This window comes from Pseudophryne corroboree, chromosome 12 (assembly GCF_028390025.1).
Source record: "Pseudophryne corroboree isolate aPseCor3 chromosome 12, aPseCor3.hap2, whole genome shotgun sequence".
NCBI classification, from domain to species: Eukaryota; Metazoa; Chordata; class Amphibia; order Anura; family Myobatrachidae; genus Pseudophryne; species Pseudophryne corroboree.
In genome coordinates, this window is record NC_086455.1 from 64,708,455 (window position 1) to 64,731,287 (window position 22,833).

The 22,833-nt window shown below is 47.8% G+C and overlaps 1 protein-coding gene across 5 annotated transcripts in view; it reads right to left on the reverse strand.

The window, feature by feature from the left end:
• ASB2 (ankyrin repeat and SOCS box containing 2) overlaps positions 1-22,833 on the reverse strand; it is a 206,270-nt gene that overhangs the window by 26,481 nt on the left and 156,956 nt on the right. For all 5 annotated transcript variants that reach the window (XR_010190455.1, XR_010190454.1, XM_063947582.1 and 2 more), the window contains exons 5-8: positions 17,422-17,577; positions 10,517-10,762; positions 7,676-7,850; positions 4,723-5,284 (exon numbers count right to left, since the gene is read on the reverse strand). Coding sequence is in view for 3 of the 5 variants with exons in the window: in XM_063947582.1 (XP_063803652.1) it covers positions 4,723-5,284; positions 7,676-7,850; positions 10,517-10,762; positions 17,422-17,577 (1,139 nt within the window). In the remaining 2 variants the exon portion in view is untranslated. The remainder of the gene's footprint in view (positions 1-4,722; positions 5,285-7,675; positions 7,851-10,516; positions 10,763-17,421; positions 17,578-22,833) is intronic.

The following is a 22,833-nucleotide window of genomic DNA, read 5'->3' on the forward strand; positions in this document are numbered from 1 at the left end:
AAACACCCTTGGTGCTGTGGAGAGGCCGAATGGCAGGGCCTGGAACTGCAAATGACAGACCAGCAATGCGAAACGGAGATAAGCCTGATGCGGCAGCCAGGTCGGAATGTGGAGGTACGCATCCTTGATATTCAGAGATACCAGGAACTCCCCCTCTTCCAGACCTGATATCACCACCCTGAGAGACTCCATCTTGAACTTGAACTCCTTTAGAAAGGGGTTCAATGATTTTAGGTTCAGAATGGGCCTGACCGAACCATCTGGTTTCAGTACCACGAAAAGGTTTGAATAGTAACCTTTTTTCTGCATGTGAGGTGGTACAATGACCTGTGCCTCCACCAGCTTTTGGACAGCTTCCTGTAGTACAGTGCTGTCTGCCAACAGAGCTGGCAAGCCTGATTTGAAAAAACGATGAGGAGGGAGACTTTGAAATTCCAGCCTGTATCCCTGGGATACAATATCTATCACCCAGGGATCCAGGCCGGACGATACCCAGACGTGACTGAAGTGTCTGAGTCTGGCTCCCACTGGCCCCATCTCTAGGCCGCGCGGTCCACAGTCATGCGGAGGACTTTGGCGTACCTGAAGCAGGCTTTTGCTCCTGGGAACCTGCAGCGACAGGTTTCTTGGACTTAACTCGACCTCCCCTAAAGAAGGTATTGGACGTTCTGGCCCTTCTAGGCCTGTTAGGCCGAAAAGACTGCATTGTAGACGAAGAGGACTTCTTCGGAGCAGGTGCTGCTGAGGGAAGAAACGGAAATTTACCCGCTGAAGCCGTGGATATCCACGCATCTAGCACTTCCCCAAAGAGAGTCTGACCTGTACAGGGTAGGGCCTCCACACTTTTCCTGGATTCCGCGTCGGCCGACCACTGGCGCAGCCACAGTCCCTGAAGAGCTGAAACAGACATGGAAGATATTCCTGCAGCCATGGAACCCAGGCCTTTCATGGATTCTACCATAAAACCTGCTGAATCATGTATGTTGCGTAAATATAAAGCAACGTCATCTCTATCCATCGTATCCAAATCCTCAAGTAAGGTAGCTGACCACTTTACTATAGCCTTTGCAATCCATGCAGTAGCAATAGTGGGACGTAATATGGCCCCTGCAGCAGTGTACATTGATTTAAGCGTGATATCAATTTTTCTATCAGCCGGCTCCTTTAAGGCGGTAGATCCTGGAACAGGCAAAACCACCTTCTTTGAGAGTCTGGACACAGATGCGTCAACAATCGGCGGATTTTCCCATTTTTTCCTATCCTCCTCAGGGAAAGGAAACGCCACCAGCACCCTTTTAGGGACCTGGAATTTTTTCTCAGGTTTACCCATGCCTTTTCAAATATAGCATTCAATTCCTTTGACACAGGAAAGGTTAGCGAGACTTTTTTATTTTCAGTGAAAACAGCCTTCTCAACCTGTTCAGGTGTGGTATCATTAACATTCAACACATCCCTGATAGCCTCTATCAACAATTGCACCCCCTTTGCAAGAGATGTGGTCCCCCACAACACATCCCCATCACCGTCTGTGGTGTCAGAATCGGTATCCGTGTCGTCTTGTGTGACATGTACAAGCGCACGTTTGTGGGGCTATATAGTGGGGCGTCCCAAGGTACCAGAAACTGGCCATACTGCCATAGAGCTCTGTAATACCTGGGTTGCAGATTCATTGCATGCAATCCTGTCAGAAATCTGAGAAATCCAAGATTTGATAGAGGAAAACCACTCTGGTTCCCTTGCCGGTATCTGTGCTAAACCAGTGCTATCCTGATTACATGGTATGGGATCATCCTGGGAGGATATATCCTCTGCAGCATATGATACAGTGTCCCTGGACATAGCTAAAGGAGACCACCAAACACTCCACACACACACACAGGTGAGGGCAGACAGAGTATCCCCCACAAGAATGCCAAGAGAGACACAGAGATTGGAGCCAACCCACACACAACGCTTTTAGCAAAGGGAGACCCCTTGTCAGCGCTGACTGTGCACCTTAATAGGACACACAGTCTTATTACAGCCTCCCCTCCCTTCTACAACCCCCTGGTACCGTGTACAGATAGCTAGAGTTGCTGTGGAGGGACCTGTTCTTCCTCTCAGCGCTGTGCAGGTAGGAAAATGGCACTGGAACGCTGCTGGGTCCGCTCTGAGGAGAAGCTCCGGCCCCTTAATGGCGCTGTCTTCCCGCTTTTCAAGGATTATACTGGCATGAGGAAAAATGTGCTGGCTGAGATCCGCAGACCCCGACAGACTTCTGGACCAGTGTGGGGGTAAGCGCTGGCCCAGGGCGCCCCTCAAAGCACCGCACCATGGGCCTCTGAGCCTTCCCAGGAGCGCAGTTAATACTGCGCTCCCTCCCCGTTGCCGCCATCTTCACACCGGCCCCCCGCTTGCTAGGGGGGTCGGTGTCTCACTCACCACATCTTCAGCTCTGTAAGGGGTTGGGGGCATGCTGCTGTGGCGAGCGGTCCCCCGTAGCGGAGAACGATCCGACCCCTCTGGAGCTCAGTGTCCAGTCAGCGGAGACAGTGGCTCAGACCCCGCAGGGTGGACACTGTCCCCCCACTTAGTCCCTCGCTGCAGGGAGGCTGTTGCCAGCAGCCTCCCTGTAAAATAATAAACTCCAAAAATAAACATTTCTAGAAAAGCTCAGTAGAGCTCCCCTAGCTGTGACCGGCTACTCCGGGCACATTTTCTAAACTGAGTCTGGTAGGAGGGGCATAGAGGGAGGAGCCAGCCCACACTCTCAAACTCTTAAAGTGCCAATGGCTCCTGGTGGACCCGTCTATACCCCATGGTACTAATGTGGACCCCAGCATCCTCTAGGACGTAAGAGAAATAAAAACAATGAAAATTGATATGTGGTGTCATGTAGTGGTGATGTACAGTGCGAAGGGAGTCATTGGCCCCCACAGCAGCTGGATAAGGCCCTCAGTGGCGGGAAGACTGTGCAGAGATTCGTGAACCGCAGCCTGATTGACAGGCTGTAGCCATTTGGGGATGAGGAGGGGGAGGTGCAGGCCCCGCCCCCCACCCAGACCATTTTGAGCAATGTCGGATGAATGACCCAGTGCAGAGATCCCCTTACTTTGGGTAGGTAGGCAGGGCTGACCTTGTATGTGCTGGACTGATACCTGTCCTGCCACCTATCAGCACTGATGATCACAGCTAATTACTGCCTCTAATTAACAGACAGCTGTACATTATTTCTGACTCACTGCTGTAACTAGCACTGGGGGTAATTCTGAGTTGATCGCAGCAGGAACTTTGTTAGCAGTTGGGCAAAACCATGTGCACTGCAGGGGAGGCAGATATAACATGTGCAGAGAGAGTTAGATTTGGGTGTGGTGAGTTCAATCTGCAATCTAAATTGCAGTGTAAAAATAAATCAGCCAGTATTTACCCTGCACAGAAACAAAATAACCCACCCAAATCTAACTCTCTCTGCAAATGGTATATCTGCCTCCCCTGCAGTGCACATGGTTTTACCCAACTGCTAAAACATTTCCTGCTGCGATCAACTTGGAATTACCCCCACTGTCAGAGTCTGCCTGACCGAGTGCCAAACTGAGGAAAGCACAAGGGCCGGGGGCCCCTGTCACAGACAGACAGAGCAGAGGCCGCTGTGTTCCTGATCCCAAGGTACATGCCCCTTGTTCTCCACACCACACAGGTGTGCTTCCACCTGTCACCCACTGTCTCTCCGTCACCCACTGCCTCCCCCTGCATTCTGCTGTCACCTGCTGCCTCGCCTTGCCTTCCGTTGTCATCCGCTGCCTCCCCCTGCCTTACGCTGTAGCCCTCTGCCTTTCCCTGTAGCCCACTGCTGTGTGGCATAGCGTGAACTTGTGTTGGGGTGGAGGAGAGGGGGCCAAATTATATTTTTGCACCTGTGTCCACCACTCACAAGTTCCGCCACTGGGGTGGCGCCAGGCAGCGTTCCCGAAAACGGGAACCTCGGCTACGCATCTCAGTGGCCGATGTTTTCGCAGATGATCTAATTCTCTGACTTTGGATGCAGCAGTGGCTCACAGAAGCTTCCAGGAGGTGGCTATGTACACAAGACGCCTTCTGCAGCATTGGCATATTTACACACAGCTAAGTCTATAGATGCGGCTGCTGTGTACACTTTGTCCACCTCTATATCAGGCCCAGTATAATAAAGCAGGTACTTTACTTACAAACTAATCCTTGGTGAAGGATCCACCTCACCTACCAGTGGGTGTAAATATCAGCCAAGCATTGGACTATCGGATTCGGTATGAAATCCCGACTGTCGGGATCCCAACCTCGAGCACAGCGTGTCCGCTCGCCACGCTTCGGGCCAGGTGTCTTCTTTCGGTGTCACACTAATCTATTCCCCCTCGTGTGGTGGCATGGACCGGGGATTCTGGGAGCCGGTCGGGATTCCCACTGCTGGCATTTCAACGGGTGTCGGGATTACGGTGTCTGTATTTCGACCGCCGGGGTCCCCAACAGTCGGTAAATTAACTGCATCCCGGCCTATCTAGGCATCCCCAATTTTTAATGCTCATCTCTGGGCAGGCGAAGGGCTATTGATAAAACTGAAAAAATAAGTGTAAAAATTATTCTCCTTTTAAAGAAGTATGCGCTGTCATTACCGTGCCAACGTAACAGCGCCACCTGCTGGCCAATGTATAATTATAAATAATGATCTCTATTTCAGAAATAAAGGACAATTTCTTACTACGACTGTACCTGCACAATTTTGGGCTGTTTACGCTCTTGGGGTATATGATCCTGATTCCGGTTAAGCTCAATGGGAGGATGAGTTCCGTTTCCATACTGACATGTAAAACAGGAGTCTGCATCACAGCCAAGATCCATGACGTATTTCAACAAGCTCAGATACTTCATGGAGAACATGATGGTGGCTGGGAAGGAGGTGGGGTGGGTGGAGATATAGGCGTTAATATTGGCCCCATGGTCTAGGAGCATCTTCATAGTGGTTAGACAGCCCTGTCGTATGGAGATCAATAGCGGATTGATAATATCTATGTTGGGATTAGATCCAGCTTCCAGGAGCATCTGTGTTGTGTTAAAATTGTTATTCATGACAGCAAAGTAGAGCGCGGTACTGCGCCTGTCCTCATACAGTCTGGCTCGGTCAAAGGATAGAGTGAAGTTGACGTCGTAGCCGGCATTGATCAGTTCTTCCAAGATGTCGTCATTGTTGCGCTCGGCGGCTATGTGGAGGGGGCTGATGCCACTCCGTTTGACTCGCGTGCGACTTGTCACCGGTATGAGCATTGACACAATCCTGCAAGAAGGAAGTAACAGGCAGATTATTCGCACTTGCTTATTGCTACCAGTACAAAATACTGCATTGGTTTAATGGTCAGTGTACAAAGCAGATCCCCACAGGACCACTCTTGCTGCAGACCCTGGTACCAGCGCAGACCTCCAGTATATAAGTAGAGTGACTTACGTCTAATGCTGGCCACACACGCTGCAATACTGCATGTAAGGCCGGGTATTTGCCTAGGGTGCGGTATGCTATGAAGATATTTACAGAGTTGACATGATCTGAATGCCGACATACAAAATAAATGGACATGATCATAATGTCAACATGATTAGCCAAACCCTAAACCTAAAGGCAGCACTAAAAGCTACTGACATTCTGACTCGTATGACGCCATTTAGAACATGCTGACATTCTGGTCATGGGATTATTAGACAGAGACACTGGCTGTCTGCAGAACAGTTACCTCTGCAAAAGGAAATACCGGCCTATATATGAATATCTATGAAAAGGCCTGGGACGTTACATCTCTCATCTCTGCATATCAGAGTGATTTGGAATGCCTTCTTGGGTCAAATTATCATAACCCAGATACCAGGATACAGACTCCAATAAGAGTCGGTCCCGGCAAAGTCTAAAAAATAACATGATTGCTTATGTGGTCTCTTTACTCTGAGGTTTGGACCCAGTAGATAATATAATGTGTGGGCATCCGGCAGGGCACGCTCGACCAGTAATTACTGGACAGGGATCCTAGACATTCCTCTATGTAAAAATATATAGTTGTAGCCCAAAGGTTACAATGGGTTAGTACCATCTAAAGGGGAGGCAATCAATTTGCCGGCGGACAGCATACCGACGCCAGAATCCTGACAGCTGACAATGCCGACAGCTCGAATCCTGGCGCACAGGGGCTATTTCCACTCGTGGGTGTCCACGACAGCCATTGAGTGGAAATAGATCTTGTGGCGAGCGCAGCGAACCACCAAGCCCGCAAGGGGACTTGTAGCACTCGCCCCGCCGCAACCTTAGATAAATAGGCCACTGCGTAACCGCCTAATAGGAAACAGGTAAATATAGACATTATTAAACATATACAGTACCTCTAAACAACTAAATAAAGGCAACGAGGCAATAAAAAAAATAGGATTATAGAACCTTTACATTATCTTTATGTTGATATATACAATTATGCCAGTGATTTCCAAACTTTTTTGAATGATGACACCCTAGAGCAGTGATGGCTAACCTTGACACTCCAGCTGTTGTTGAACTACACATCCCAGCATGCCCTGCATCAGTTTTAGCATGTCCAACTAGCAAAACTGTAGCCGGGCATGCTGGGATGTGTAGTTCAACAACAGCTGGAGTGTCAAGGTTAGCCATTACTGCCCTAGAGCAGGCATTCCCAACCGCGGTCCTCAAGGCCCACCAACAGTGCAGGTTTTAGTGATATCCAGGCTTCAGCACAGATGGTTATATCAAAATAACTGAGGTACTAATTAAGTCACCTGTGTCCAAGCCTGGATATCACTAAAACCAGGACTGTTAGTGTGCCTTGAGGACCGTGGTTGGGAATGCCTGGTCTAGAGTATTAGAGCCTTTTTCTAGGCCAAAAATGTCGTATTGAGAAATTTAGAAAAAAAAATATTAAATTAAGTAAATTGTGTTTATATGTCATTCTTAAGTTCAATTATGTAGTGAGGGACAGATTCGCTTCTGCTTGTATGCAGATTTTATGATTGGCAGCCCCCAGCACTGGTTTTACCGGTTACATTGACAATAAATAGTTTGAATTGGTCCTGGACCAGCAACCCGAGGCACCCCTGCAAGTGGCCCGTGGTACCCCAGGTACAGTTTGGTGACCACTGAACCATGTAGAATTTGCATTTTTCCTGATGCTAATTACTGTTATAATCTCCCTCTTGCATTATATAATAAGATGATGTCACTAGTGCATATAGGTAATGGTAATATTATACTAGACTTACATCACAATAAGATTTATATTACACTTGTCAGAGTTAGTGTGTAATGTATATGCCTGGTATTCACAGGAGACCGCAAGTAAGGGTTTGGATTGTGAGGAGTTGTGGAGCAGATAAATAGATACTGACAGCCCCTGTAACATGTGAATGACTTTTCTCCTACATGCTTAGCTCCGTCTGTGCTATAGATGCAGTTACATGTTTAAAAACAACCCAGATTCCTGAGAGGTGACCTCAGACCCCCACATGCTTGCAGGACAGGGATGCTGTTAGTAATAAGCGTGCCAGATGCATTACTCATTATTTGCAAGATTTTCAAGACCTGTCAGTTTAATCTCTCTTTCCTCATGTTGGAAACATATGGGGTGTTATGTGAGGGCTGAGATCATCACCAGAGGCGCAGAGGGGGGGAACTCACTGGTCGTTGTCCCGCTTCTTGGAGGCAATGTGGATGGGCAGGAACCCGTCCTTGTTGTGTTTGTTGGCATCAGCTCCCTGTGACAGGAGAAACTCTACAATGTGGTTGTGTCCATTTTTGCAGGCTTCAAACAGTGCGCTGGCATTGTCGTTCGCCTGGGTGTTTATGTCAGCTCCTGTGAGGAGAAAAGCGCAGTCAGAAGAACAAATGAAAAATCAAATGCGACATTCAAAGGCTAATTTAGAAACATAGTGTAAGTAGACAGGTGCTGTAACCCGTAGCAACCAATATGGAGATAGTTAAACGGGTTATGCTACTGTTGGAGCAGCCTATCTGACACGGATGCATCAATAAACAGAGTGAGTATTACTTTTAGTATACAGTGTTTATATATCGTGGAGGTGACTAGTATGGGTTGATATATTAAGCTCAACACTCTATGGGGGTCATTCCGAGTTGATCGCTCACTGACGACTTTCGCAGCGCAGCAATCAGGTTAAAAATGGCAAAACTGCGCATGCGTATGCACCGCAATGCGCATGAGCGTCATACGGGTACAAAGCGTATCGTTACTGGGCAATGGATTTAACGAAGAATCCATTCGCACAGCCGATCACAAGGAGACTGAAAGGAAAAAGGCGTTTATGGGTGTCAACTGACCGTTTTCAGGGAGTGTTTGGAAAAAAGCAGGCGTGTCCAGGTGTTTGCAGGGCGGGTGTCTGACGTCAATTCCGGGACCATAAACACTGAAGTGATCGCAAGGGCTGAGTAAGTCCAGAGCTACTCAGAAACTGCAAAAAACTTTTTCGTCCCACTCGGCTGCACACGCGTTCGCACACTTGCAAAGCGAAAATACACTTCCCCGTGGGCGGCGACTATGCGTTTGCACAGCTGCTAAAAGTAGCTAGCGAGCGATCAACTTGGAATGACCCCCAATACCTCTTTACATCAAAACTCTATACCCTAGTGAACATGTACCCACCATACATGGGCCAAGCGCTGGACTTTCTTAACAGCATTGTAGTAGGACCTGGGCAAAGCAATGTACCTCTATCCACCCATTCACAGGAATTTAAAAAACAAACAAAACAAAAACATAAATTACCCCTTCCTGCGGTCCTGCATGTCTCATCACATGCTTCCATACAGTGAATGGCTGCCAGCATTTTAATTGGTGGATAGCTCCAGCCATCAATCAATCAATCAATCAATCAATCAATTAATTAGCATGCTGACAGCAATTCAGTGTCTGGCTGCAGGCTGGGAGGAAGGTAGAGAATGCTGCACTGTGATTGGTGGATAGCTCCAGGCATCCACCGATCAACATGCTGACAGGCATTCACGATCTGGCTGCAGGCTAGGAGGAAGGTAGAAAATGCTGTACTATGATTGGTGGGCAATAATTGGGAGGTGGCTAAACAGACACACTTCTGTCTTATGGGCGTGTCATGGGCATATCGCTGAACGGTTTGCATACATAGACTCTGAACTGTGTACTTTGGAGGCCATATTGAGACAAAAAATCTGCACCTGGTGCAAAATTTTGATGGCTCGGCTGATGGTGGCATCTAAAGATACCCCAGGCAGTATTACAGCGAGTATGGCCACTGAAAGTGGTTGGCTTAGACCTTGTACATTCATACGCAGGGATGTACCACATTTGCATAAAGTTGCAGACAAACAACAACCAACAGACGCTCCTGCAACCGCTTCTGTGTAAGTCTCTGTGTCAGGCCTTTAGTGTTTAAGATGCTCATTGACCACTGGCTCCCTAAATAACTGCCTAAGTTCTCCTAATGAATGCTGAAGGCCAGTGGTGGACAGGGGCTTGAAGGTCCCACCAGGGGACTGCAGTTGTGGCCATCTGCCAGAGGGGGTGTGGCCAGCCTCCACAGAGCCTTGGACAACCATTATAGAGGACACAGCCTACAGACAACATGGCTATTACAGTGCACGGTGTGGGACCCTTTCTAAACATACTGTATATAGTAAACACTGAGAGTTTGTGCAGTATAATCTACTAAATTATACACTGCAGTAAATAAACCATAGTCCTGGGAAAGCAGTATAATGCAACATATATGTAATAATAAAGCACACATATATCCACTCAATGCACTCTATATATGATAGGGGACCCCCGAACACACTAGCCAGTGTCTAAAACTCAATGAGTGAGAACTACTGTACATTGGGGGTAATTCTGAGTTGATCGCAGCAGCAAGTTTGTTAGCAATTGGGCAAAACCATGTGCACTGCAGGGGGGGCAGATATAACACGTGCAGAGAGAGTTAGATTTGGGTGGGTTATTTCGTTTCTGTGCAGGGTAAAAACTGTCTGCTTTATCTTTTCACTGCAATTTAGATTTCAGTTTGAATACACCCCATCCAAATCTAACTCACATCTTTGTAGCGGGGGGAGGAGCTACAAAGATGTGATCGTGATGACATGCCCCCAGACAGCCCACCTTCCCGCCAGCCACACCCCTATGCGTCTACAATGTGGGATGGGGCAGCAAAGTACATAAGTATGGTTTAGATCTGTTTACCCGACTGCTAACTCTGATTGGCAGGGGGACTTATCTTTGTGTAGTTTCTATTTTATTTTGCTTTCCTTACTGGTAGAGAAGAATGTGACTCATTTTATATTTCTGTCAGCACTGTTAATGACGTGCTATGTTGAACTTTTATAAAATATCACCATCAGCAGCAAAAAACATTTATTTTAAAAAAGAATCATAATTTTCAATTCTAATTATCTATCTTTAGTCACATTCTGGGAGCAGCAAATAATAGCTCCATTATCAGCATTTTCAGCTGGTGTGGAACATTTGACACTCACCGCATTTCACTATGTATCGCAAAGCATCCAGTTGTCCGCTCTGTGCTGCCACAAATAATGGGGTGATGCCGTAACAGTTCTTAGCTTCGATCTTTGCCCCTCCCTTCACCAAGATATCGATGATGTCCAGGTCATTTCTCGCCACTGCCTCGTGTAGCGCCGTCCAGCCTTGATTACACCTGTGGTTGACATCAGCTCTGTACTCCACCAGCAACCGGACTGCCTCGGTGTTCCTCCGCTCACAAGCTGCAATAGATGAATGTGTTTTACAGGAATATGCACACAAACACAGTAAATGACACCGCTCACCTAAACACAACAAAAGCAGCCATTTTCTGTGGTGAACCAACATGCATTATTTAAATTACCACCTATCAATTTACTTGGTATTACTGAAGAATGAGTTATTCCCACTGCTCCGTCCCAGTTCTTTAGACCGATACTCAGCTGCATAGAGGATACTGGTCTGGAGGCGTAAGGGTTAACTTGAGTCTTCACCCTGCCACTCTGAGGTAATATACGCATAAGAGACCTGACTAGCTGGTTGGCGCATACGCAGTGGTACAGAAAGTCAGGACTTGAGTATTCAGTTCCACTTCGTAAAAAAAATAAGAATTTACTTACCGATAATTCTATTTCTCATAGTCCGTAGTGGATGCTGGGAACTCCGTAAGGACCATGGGGAATAGCGGCTCCGCAGGAGACTGGGCACAAAAGTAAAGCTTTAGGACTACCTGGTGTGCACTGGCTCCTCCCCCCATGACCCTCCCCCAAGCCTCAGTCAGGATACTGTGCCCGGACGAGCGTACACAATAAGGAAGGATTTATGAATCCCGGGTAAGACTCATACCAGCCACACCGATCACACCGTACAACCTGTGATCTGAATCCAGTTAACAGCATGATAACAGAGGAGCCTCTGGAAAGATGGCTCACAACCACAATAACCCGATTTTTGTAACAATAACTATGTACAAGTATTGCAGACAATCCGCACTTGGGATGGGCGCCCAGCATCCACTACGGACTATGAGAAATAGAATTATCGGTAAGTAAATTCTTATTTTCTCTGACGTCCTAGTGGATGCTGGGAACTCCGTAAGGACCATGGGGATTATACCAAAGCTCCCAAACGGGCGGGAGAGTGCGGATGACTCTGCAGCACCGAATGAGAGAACTCCAGGTCCTCCTCAGCCAGGGTATCAAATTTGTAGAATTTAGCAAACGTGTTTGCCCCTGACCAAGTAGCTGCTCGGCAAAGTTGTAAAGCCGAGACCCCTCGGGCAGTCGCCCAAGATGAGCCCACTTTCCGTGTGGAATGGGCTTTTACAGATTTTGGCTGTGGCAGGCCTGCCACAGAATGTGCAAGCTGAATTGTGCTACAAATCCAACGAGCAATAGTCTGCTTAGAAGCAGGAGCACCCAGCTTGTTGGGTGCATACAGGATAAACAGCGAGTCAGATTTTCTGACTCCAGCCGTCCTGGAAACATATATTTTCAGGGCCCTGACTACGTCCAGCAACTTGGAGTCCTCCAAGTCCCTAGTAGCCGCAGGTACCACAATAGGCTGGTTCACGTGAAACGCTGAAAACACCTTAGGGAGAAATTGAGGATGAGTCCTCAATTCCGCCCTGTCTGGAAGATCAGATAAGGGCCTTTACAGGATAAATCCCCCAATTCTGACACGCGCCTGGCCGAGGCCAGGGCCAACAACATGACCACTTTCCATGTGAGATATTTTAACTCCACAGATTCAAGTGGTTCAAACCAATGTGACTTTAGGAACCCCAAAACTACTTTGAGATCCCAAGGTGCCACTGGAGGCACAAAAGGAGGCTGTATATGCAGTACCCCTTTTACAAAACGTCTGAACTTCAGGAACTGAAGTTAGTTCTTTCTGGAAGAAAATTGACAGGGCCGAAATTTGAACCTTAATGGACCCCAATTTTAGGCACATAGACACTCCTGTTTACAGGAAATGCAGGAATCGACCTAGTTGAAAATTCCTCCATCGGGGCCTTACTGGCCTCGCACCCCGCAACATATTTTCGCCAAATGCGGTGATAATGCTTTGCGGTTACATCCTTCCTGGCTTGATCAGGGTAGGGATGACTTCATCCGGAATGCCTTTTTCCTTCAGGATCCGGCGTTCAACCGCCCTGCCGTTAAACGCAGCCGCGGTAAGTCTTGGAATAGACAGGGTCCTTGCTGGAGCAGGTCCCTTCTTAGAGGTAGAGGCCACGGGTCCTCCGTGAGCATCTCTTGAAGTTCCGGGTACCAAGTCCTTCTTGGCCAATCCGGAGCCACGAGTATAGTTCTTACTCCCCTCCGTCTTATAATTCTCAGTACTTTTGGTATGAGAGGAAGAGGAGGGAACACATACACTGACTGGTACACCCACGGTGTTACCAGAGCGTCCACAGCTATTGCCTGAGGGTCCCTCGACCTGGCGCAATACCTGTCCAATTTTTTGTTTAGGCGGGACGCCATCATGTCCACCTTTGGTTTTTCCCAATGGTTTACAATCATGTGGAAGACTTCTGGGTGAAGTCCCCACTCTCCCGGGTGGAGGCCGTGCCTGCTGAGGAAGTCTACTTCCCAGTTGTCCACTCCCGGAATGAATACTGCTGACAGTGCTATCCCATGATTTTCCGCCCAGCGAAGAATCCTTGCAGCTTCTGCCATTGACTGCTTCTTGTGCCACCCTGTCTGTTTACATGGGTGACTGCCGTGATGTTGTCCGACTGGATCAACACCTGCTGACCTTGAAGCAGAGGTCTTGCTAAGCTGAGAGCATTGTAAATGGCCCTTAGCTCCAGGATATTTATGTGAAATGATGTCTCCAGGCTTGACCATAAGCCCTGGAAATTTCTTCCCTGTGTGACTGCTCCCCAGCCTCGCAGGCTGGCATCCGTGGTCACCAGGACCCAGTCCTGAATGCCGACTCTGCGGCCCTCTAGAAGATGAGCACTCTGCAACCACCACAGGAGGGACACCCTTGTCCTTGGTGACCGGGTTATCCGCTGATGCATCTTAAGATGCGACCCGGACCATTTGTCCAGCAGGTCCCACTGGAAAGTTCTTGCGTGGAATCTGCCGAATGGCTTTGCTTCGTAGGAAGCTACCATTTTTCCCAGAACCCTTGTGCATTGATGCACTGAGACTTGGTTCGGTTTTAGGAGGTTCCTGACTAGCTCGGATAACTCCCTGGCTCTCTCCTCCGGGAGAAACACCTTTTTCTGAACTGTGTCCAGAATCATCCCTAGGAACAGAAGACGAGTCGTCGGAACCAGCTGCGATTTTGGAATATTGAGAATCCAATCGTGCTGTCGCAACACTACCTGAGATAGTGCTACACCGACCTCCAACTGTTCCCAGGATCTTACCCTTATCAGGAGATCGTCCAAGTAAGGGATAACTAAAACTCCCTTCCTTCGAAGGAGTATCATCATTTCGGCCATTACCTTGGTAAAGACCCGGGGTGCCGTGGACCATCCAAACGGCAGCGTCTGAAACTGATAGTGACAATTCTGTACCACAAACCTGAGGTACCCTTGGTGAGAAGGGTAAATTTGGACATGAAGGTAAGCATCCTTGATGTCCAGAGACACCATGTAGTCCCCTTCTCTTGAATTTGAACCTCTGTATGTAAGTGTTCAAAGATTTTAGATTTAAAATCGGTCTCACCGAGCCGTCCGGCTTCGGTACCACAACAGTGTGGAGTAATACCCCTTTCCCTGTTGCAGGAGGGGTACCTTAATTATCACCTGCTGGGAATACAGCTTGTGAATGGCTTCCAACACTGCCTCCCTGTCTGCTTGTAAAGCCCCAGCGTCATGCTGAGGGCTTGGCAGAGGCGGGAGAGGGCTTCTGTTCCTGGGAACTGGCTGATTTCTGCAGCCGTTTCCCTCTCCCTCTGTCACGGGGCAGAAATGAGGAACCTTTTGCCCACGTGCCCTTATGGGAACGAAAGGACTGCGCCTGATAATACGGTGTCTTCTTATGTTGAGAGGCGACCTGGGGTAAAAACGTGGATTTCCCAGCTGTTGCCGTGGCCACCAGGTCTGAAAGACCGACCCCAAATAACTCCTCCCCTTTATAAGGCAATACTTCCATATGCCATTTGGAATCCGCATCACCTGACCACTGTCGTGTCCATAACCCTCTTCTGGCAGAAATGGACAGCGCACTTACTCTTGATGCCAGTCGGCAAATATCCCGCTGTGCATCACACATATATAGAAATGCATCTTTTAAATGCTCTACAGGCAATAATATACTGTCCCTATCTAGGGTATCAATATTTTCAGTCAGGGAATCCGACCACGCCAACCCAGCACTGCACATCCAGGCTGAGGCGATTGTTGGTCGCAGTATAACACCAGTATGTGTGTAAATACATTTTAGGATACCCTCCTGCTTTTTATCAGCAGGATCCTTAAGGGCGGCCATCTCAGGAGAGGGTAGAGCCCTTGTTTTGACAAGCGTGTGAGCGCTTTATCCCCCCTAGGGGGTGTTTCCCAACGCACCCTAACCTCTGGCGGGAAAGGATATATGCCAATAACTTTTTAGAAATTATCAGTTTTTTATCGGGGGAAACCCACGCTTCATCACACACCTCATTTAATTTCTCAGATTCAGGAAAACTACAGGTAGTTTTTCCTCACTGAACATAATACCCCTATTGGTGGTACTCGTATTATCAGAAATGTGTAAAACATTTTCCATTGCCTCAATCATGTAACGTGTGGCCCTACTGGAAGTCATATTTGTCTCTTCACCGTCGACACTGGAGTCAGTATCCGTGTCGGCGTCTGTATTTGCCATCTGAGGTAACGGGCGCTTTAGAGCCCCTGACGGCCTATGAGACGTCTGGACAGGCACAAGCTGAGTAGCCGGCTGTCTCATGTCAATCACTGTCTTTTGTAAAGAGCTGACACTGTCATGTAATTCCTTCCAGCAGTTCATCCACTCAGGTGTCGACCCCCTAGGGGGTGACATCCCTATTACAGGCAATTTGCTCCGCCTCCACATCATTTTCCTCCTCATACATGTCGACACAAACGTACCGACACACAGCACACACACAGGGAATGCTCTGATAGAGGACAGGACCCCACTAGCCCTTTGGGGAGACAGAGGGAGAGTTTGCCAGCACACACCAGAGCGCTATGTATATACAGGGATAACCTTATATAAGTGTTTTTCCCCTTATAGCTGCTGTATTGTTTATACTGCGCCTAATTAGTGCCCCCCTCTCTTTTTTAACCCTTTCTGTAGTGTAGTGACTGCAGGGGAGAGCCAGGGAGCTTCCCTCCAACGGAGCTGTGAGGGAAAATGGCGCCAGTGTGCTGAGGAGATAGGCTCCGCCCCTTTCTCGGCGGCCTTTTCTCCCGTTTTTCAGTGTAATCTGGCAGGGGTTAAAATTCATCCATATAGCCCTGGGGGCTATATGTGATGTATTTTCGCCAGCCAAGGTGTTTTTATTGCTGCTCAGGGCGCCCCCCCCTAGCGCCCTGCACCCTCAGTGACCGAAGTGTGAAGTGTGCTGAGGAGCAATGGCGCACAGCTGCAGTGCTGTGCGCTACCTTGGTGAAGACAGGATGTCTTCTGCCGCCGATTTTCCGGACCTCTTCTTGCTTCTGGCTCTGTAAGGGGGCCGGCGGCGCGGCTCTGGGACCGGACTCCATGGCTGGGCCTGTGTTCGATCCCTCTGGAGCTAATGGTGTCCAGTAGCCTAAGAAGCCCAATCCACTCTGCACGCAGGTGAGTTCGCTTCTTCTCCCCTTAGTCCCTCGATGCAGTGAGCCTGTTGCCAGCAGGTCTCACTGAAAATAAAAAACCTAAAACTAAACTTTTCACTAAGCAGCTCAGGAGAGCCCCTAGTGTGCACCCTTCTCGTTCGGGCACAAAAATCTAACTGAGGCTTGGGGGAGGGTCATGGGGGGAGGAGCCAGTGCACACCAGGTAGTCCTAAAGCTTTACTTTTGTGCCCAGTCTTCTGCGGAGCCGCTATTCCCCATGGTCCTTACGGAGTTCCCAGCATCCACTAGGACGTCAGAGAAAATAGAAAATAAAAATAATTGTATAAAGAATAGAAAGAACACAATATGTAAAATACAATAGAAAATGCAGTGCTATCGCTGACAGTGGCCCTTCACCATATTAAGCACCCACAGTTATGCCCCTGCCACCATATTATGCCCCACTGTAAAGGATCTGACACCATATTATGCCCCCACATGCCCCTGTCACCATATTATGCCACTACTGTAATACAGTATGTCACAGTGCTCGTTGTCAAAGTGTTCTGCTCATTGTCAGGGGATCCCCCTGGCGTCGGTCCCTGTAGTCCCGGTGGGGGATGCTGTTCTGGCCTACCCCCAGTAAAAAATATTGAAAATTACCTTCTCAAATTACCGCCTCCTCTAGCATCCTTATTAACGGTCTTCTATGAGGCGGTGGCCATTTTGGGATGGACATTTTCAATAGTATTACAGACGGAATAGTGTAACATGCAGTTGCCGTGGCCTAGGCGCACTGTGCGATCGTGCGGCTCGCATGGCCCTAGAAACAGCTAATAACTGTAGATCTACTACACCACACCCATTTCCAATGGAATCCCCATTTTTGGATAGTGACGGGGCAAATAAAGTTCTTACCGTTTGAATTTCTGCAGTAGTGTAATGTATATTTTTATAACTTTCTCCAGTCAAATCTGGGCCACAGTTACTATGGCAACAGCCAGGAAGCTAACATAAAAGACGGCCATATAAAGTGAATATTACAGCCTCATCACTTATTATGTCTTATTATTTATGAACATTTATTTATAAAGCGCTAACATACTCAGCAGCTCTTTAAAACGACACTCACAGTTCTACATAGCTATAATATTTTATAACCTTTATATAGTGGGGTTTCCCTGGAGTTGTTCACAATATCCGTCTCGGCCCCAGACTGCAGCAGAAACTCCAGACAATCCAAGTTTCCAAATACAACAGCGAGGTACAGCGCAGTCTCCTCCTGCAGCGTTCGCTGATCGATGGTTGTAGGATACGCTGTATCATGAAAACATCAGTATGTTCAACCCGCACAGACAGCTACTTCATCACTACTATAATACACAAGTGACAGTAACATAGAAACAGCTGCAAATAATAATTGTACAAAGGGCAATTAGTGCATTTGTCTGGTCTGGATGTGAGGAAAGGCTGCCTAGGGCCCTCACCACCAATAGGGCACATAGGGGCTGATTCTGAGCATTTGTCCACAGTCCGTGCACATAGAGTCATAGTTGCAGTTGAGGTGCAGGGGAAACTCATGAAGCACCCTAAAACTACAACAGGAGTAGAGAAAGCTTCCTGTGTTTTGTCCTATATGATAGTTGGACCAAAAGTTTTTTTTCATTTATATTATACTCCTGGCACTCTTAGTTTGGCTGAAAATGTTCAATCATCATGAAACTAGTTATATATTGTGCTTCTTCTTTCACCCTGTGTACAGGTGTTTATGTAACTGGAAGTACTCCCCACATTATGCACACTCCTTGTATCATGGAATAAACAACAGCTGCTATGGCATTAAGGGCTGCAAACTCTTAAACGTTTTACTGCTGATGATCCAGCGTTCCTCTAAATAAAATTCAGGACCTGGAAATCATTTACAAAAACTTGAAAATGATAGATTATTTTTTTTTATCATCGGTGACTAAATCATTAACAGTACGACTGACAAACGTTTGATGGAGAATATGGCAAAAATACATCGCTATAAACAAGATGCTATAATAAAATAAATTTAATGACTAAAAAGTGTTAAAAACACTGAGCAGTAATTGAGACAAAAATTTTATTGATGTTAGTATCTCACTCAATCAATTACAGACCAATTGGACATACAATATACTGTTTAGGCAGCAATAGAGCAGCAAAGGAAACTTTGCTTCAGACCACTGGACTCCTCCAAAGGCATCCATATTGCAGGACTCAAATAAACATCCTAGTGATATTTGGTGGACCCCCTTTATTCAAGTAAACCTTAGTTACCTCTTATACCAGTAAATAAAGACACGGAGACTTGATTTTGGCAGAAAAATTGCTAGCTATTTATTTGACCCTAACCATAGCAAAACCTGTAATTGGAAAAAAGTTTGTTAAGATGCCGAATCAGCCGGCATAATGGTGGCAGAAAAAAAGAACGGCTCTATTAAACTATTGGTAAACTTAAAATGGTAAACTGACCGAAACCGTCCAGCACCCTATCAAAATCGGTAATAGGTGTCAACACAACCCCCACAGTGACTTCCCACCGCTCCTGGGTGCCCTGCCGCTGCCTCCCGGATGGGTGGTCGAGCGGCCATTAAGTCGATGGAGGTGAGTGCACCTAAACCATATAGCACTGAAACTTACTACCTATAAAAAATAAGATTTTACTTACCGATAAATCTATTTCTCGGAGTCCGTAGTGGATGCTGGGGTTCCTGAAAGGACCATGGGGAATAGCGGCTCCGCAGGAGACAGGGCACAAAAAGTAAAGCTTTTCCGATCAGGTGGTGTGCACTGGCTCCTCCCCCTATGACCCTCCTCCAGACTCCAGTTAGGTACTGTGCCCGGACGAGCGTACACAATAAGGGAGGATTTTGAATCCCGGGTAAGACTCATACCAGCCACACCAATCACACCGTACAACTTGTGATCTAAACCCAGTTAACAGTATGATAACAGCGGAGCCTCTGAAAGATGGCTTCCTTTAACAATAACCCGAATTAGTTAACAATAACTATGTACAACTTATGCAGATAATCCGCACTTGGGATGGGCGCCCAGCATCCACTACGGACTCCGAGAAATAGATTTATCGGTAAGTAAAATCTTATTTTCTCTATCGTCCTAGTGGATGCTGGGGTTCCTGAAAGGACCATGGGGATTATACCAAAGCTCCCAAACGGGCGGGAGAGTGCGGATGACTCTGCAGCACCGAATGAGAGAACTCCAGGTCCTCCTTAGCCAGAGTATCAAATTTGTAAAATTTTACAAACGTGTTCTCCCCTGACCACGTAGCTGCTCGGCAAAGTTGTAATGCCGAGACCCCTCGGGCAGCCGCCCAAGATGAGCCCCCCTTCCTTGTGGAGTGGGCCTTTACAGATTTAGGCTGTGGCAAGCCTGCCACAGAATGTGCAAGTTGGATTGTGCTACAGATCCAACGAGCAATCGTCTGCTTAGACGCAGGAGCACCCATCTTGTTGGGTGCATACAATATAAACAACGAGTCAGATTTTCTGACTCCAGCTGTCCTTGCAATATATATTTTTAATGCTCTGACAACGTCCAGTAACTTGGAGTCCTCCAAGTCACTTGTAGCCGCAGGCACTACAATAGGCTGGTTCAGATGAAATGCTGACACCACCTTAGGGAGAAAATGCGGACGAGTTCGCAGTTCTGCCCTGTCCGAATGGAAAATCAGATATGGGCTTTTGTAAGATAAAGCTGCCAATTCTGACACTCTCCTGGCAGAAGCCAGGGCTAGAAGCATGGTCACTTTCCATGTGAGATATTTCAAATCCACCTTTTTTAGTGGTTCAAACCAATGAGATTTTAGGAAGTCCAAAACCACATTTAGATCCCACGGTGCCACTGGAGGCACCACAGGAGGCTGTATATGCAGCACTCCCTTAACAAAGGTCTGGACTTCAGGGACTGAAGCCAATTCTTTTTGAAAGAAAATCGACAGGGCCGAAATTTGAACCTTAATAGATCCCAATTTGAGACCCATTGACAATCCTGATTGCAGGAAATGTAGGAATCGACCCAGTTGAAATTCCTCCGTCGGAGCACTCCGATCTTCGCACCACGCAACATATTTTCGCCAAATTCGGTGATAATGTTGCACGGTTACTTCCTTCCTTGCTTTAATCAAAGTAGGAATGACTTCTTCCGGCATGCCTCTTTCCTTTAGGATCCGGCGTTCAACCGCCATGCCGTCAAACGCAGCCGCGGTAAGTCTTGAAACAGACAGGGACCCTGCTGAAGCAAGTCCCTCCTTAGAGGTAGAGGCCACGGATCTTCCGTGATCATCTCTTGAAGTTCCGGGTACCAAGTCCTCCTTGGCCAATCCGGAACCACTAGTATCGTTCTTACGCCTCTTTGCCGTATAATTCTCAATACTTTTGGTATGAGAGGCAGAGGAGGAAACACATACACCGACTGGTACACCCAAGGCGTTACCAGCGCGTCCACAGCTATTGCCTGCGGATCTCTTGACCTGGCGCAATACCTGTCCAGTTTTTTGTTGAGGCGAGACGCCATCATGTCCACCATTGGTCTTTCCCAACGGGTTACCAGCATGTGGAAGACTTCTGGATGAAGTCCCCACTCTCCCGGGTGAAGATCGTGTCTGCTGAGGAAGTCTGCTTCCCAGTTGTCCACTCCCGGGATGAACACTGCTGACAGTGCTATCACATGATTCTCTGCCCAGCGAAGAATCCTTGCAGCTTCTGCCATTGCCCTCCTGCTTCTTGTGCCGCCCTGTCTGTTCACATGGGCGACTGCCGTGATGTTGTCCGACTGGATCAATACCGGTTTTCCCTGAAGCAGAGGTTCTGCCTGGTTTAGAGCATTGTATATTGCTCTTAGTTCCAGAATGTTTATGTGAAGAGACGTTTCCAGGCTCGTCCATACTCCCTGGAAGTTTCTTCCTTGTGTGACTGCTCCCCAGCCTCTCAGGCTGGCGTCCGTGGTCACCAGGATCCAATCCTGTATGCCGAATCTGCGGCCCTCCAATAGATGAGCACTCTGCAACCACCACAGAAGAGACACCCTTGTCCTTGGAGACAGGGTTATCCGTAGGTGCATCTGAAGATGCGACCCTGACCATTTGTCCAACAGATCCCTTTGGAAAATTCTTGCGTGGAATCTGCCGAATGGAATCGCTTCGTAAGAAGCCACCATTTTTCCCAGGACTCTTGTGCATTGATGTACAGACACCTTTCCTGGTTTTAGGAGGTTCCTGACAAGCTCGGATAACTCCTTGGCTTTTTCCTCCGGGAGAAAAACCTTTTTCTGAACCGTGTCCAGAATCATCCCTAGGAACAGCAGACGAGTTGTCGGCATTAACTGGGATTTTGGAATATTCAGAATCCACCCGTGCTGTTTTAGCACTTCTTGAGACAGTGCTAATCCCATCTCTAGCTGTTCTCTGGACCTCGCCCTTATTAGGAGATCGTCCAAGTATGGGATAATTAATACGCCTTTTCTTCGAAGAAGAATCATCATCTCGGCCATTACCTTTGTAAAGATCCGAGGTGCCGTGGACAATCCGAACGGCAGCGTCTGAAACTGATAGTGACAGTTTTGTACAACGAACCTGAGGTACCCCTGGTGTGAGGGGTAAATTGGAACGTGGAGATACGCATCCTTGATGTCCAAGGATACCATAAAGTTCCCCTCTTCCAGGTTCGCTATCACTGCTCTGAGTGACTCCATTTTGAACTTGAACTTCTTTATGTACAGGTTCAAGGACTTCAGATTTAGAATAGGCCTTACCGAGCCATCCGGCTTCGGTACCACAAAAAGAGTGGAATAATACCCCTTCCCTTGTTGCAGAAGAGGTACCTTGACTATCACCTGCTGAGAGTACAGCTTGTGAATGGCTTCCAACACCGTCTCCCTTTCGGAGGGGGACGTTGGTAAAGCAGACCTCAGGAAACGGCGAGGCGGATCTGTCTCTAATTCCAACCTGTATCCCTGAGATATTATCTGCAGGATCCAGGGATCTACTTGCGAGTGCGCCCACTGCGCGCTGTAATTTTTGAGACGACCGCCCACCGTCCCCGAGTCCGCTTGAGAAGCCCCAGCGTCATGCTGAGGCTTTTGTAGAAGCCGGGGAGGGCTTCTGATCCTGGGAAGGAGCTGCGTGTTGCTGTCTCTTCCCTCGACCTTTGCCTCGTGGCAAATATGAATAGCCCTTTGCTCTCTTATTTTTAAAGGAACGAAAGGGCTGCGGTTGAAAAGTCGGTGCCTTTTTCTGTTGGGGAGTGACTTGAGGTAGAAAGGTGGATTTCCCGGCTGTAGCCGTGGCCACCAAATCTGATAGACCGACTCCAAATAACTCCTCCCCCTTATACGGCAAAACTTCCATATGCCGTTTTGAATCCGCATCGCCTGTCCACTGTCGCGTCCATAAAGCTCTTCTGGCCGAAATGGACATAGCACTTACCCGTGATGCCAGTGTGCATATATCCCTCTGTGCATCACGCATATAAAGAAATGCATCCTTTATTTGTTCTAACGACAGTAGAATATTGTCCCTGTCCAGGG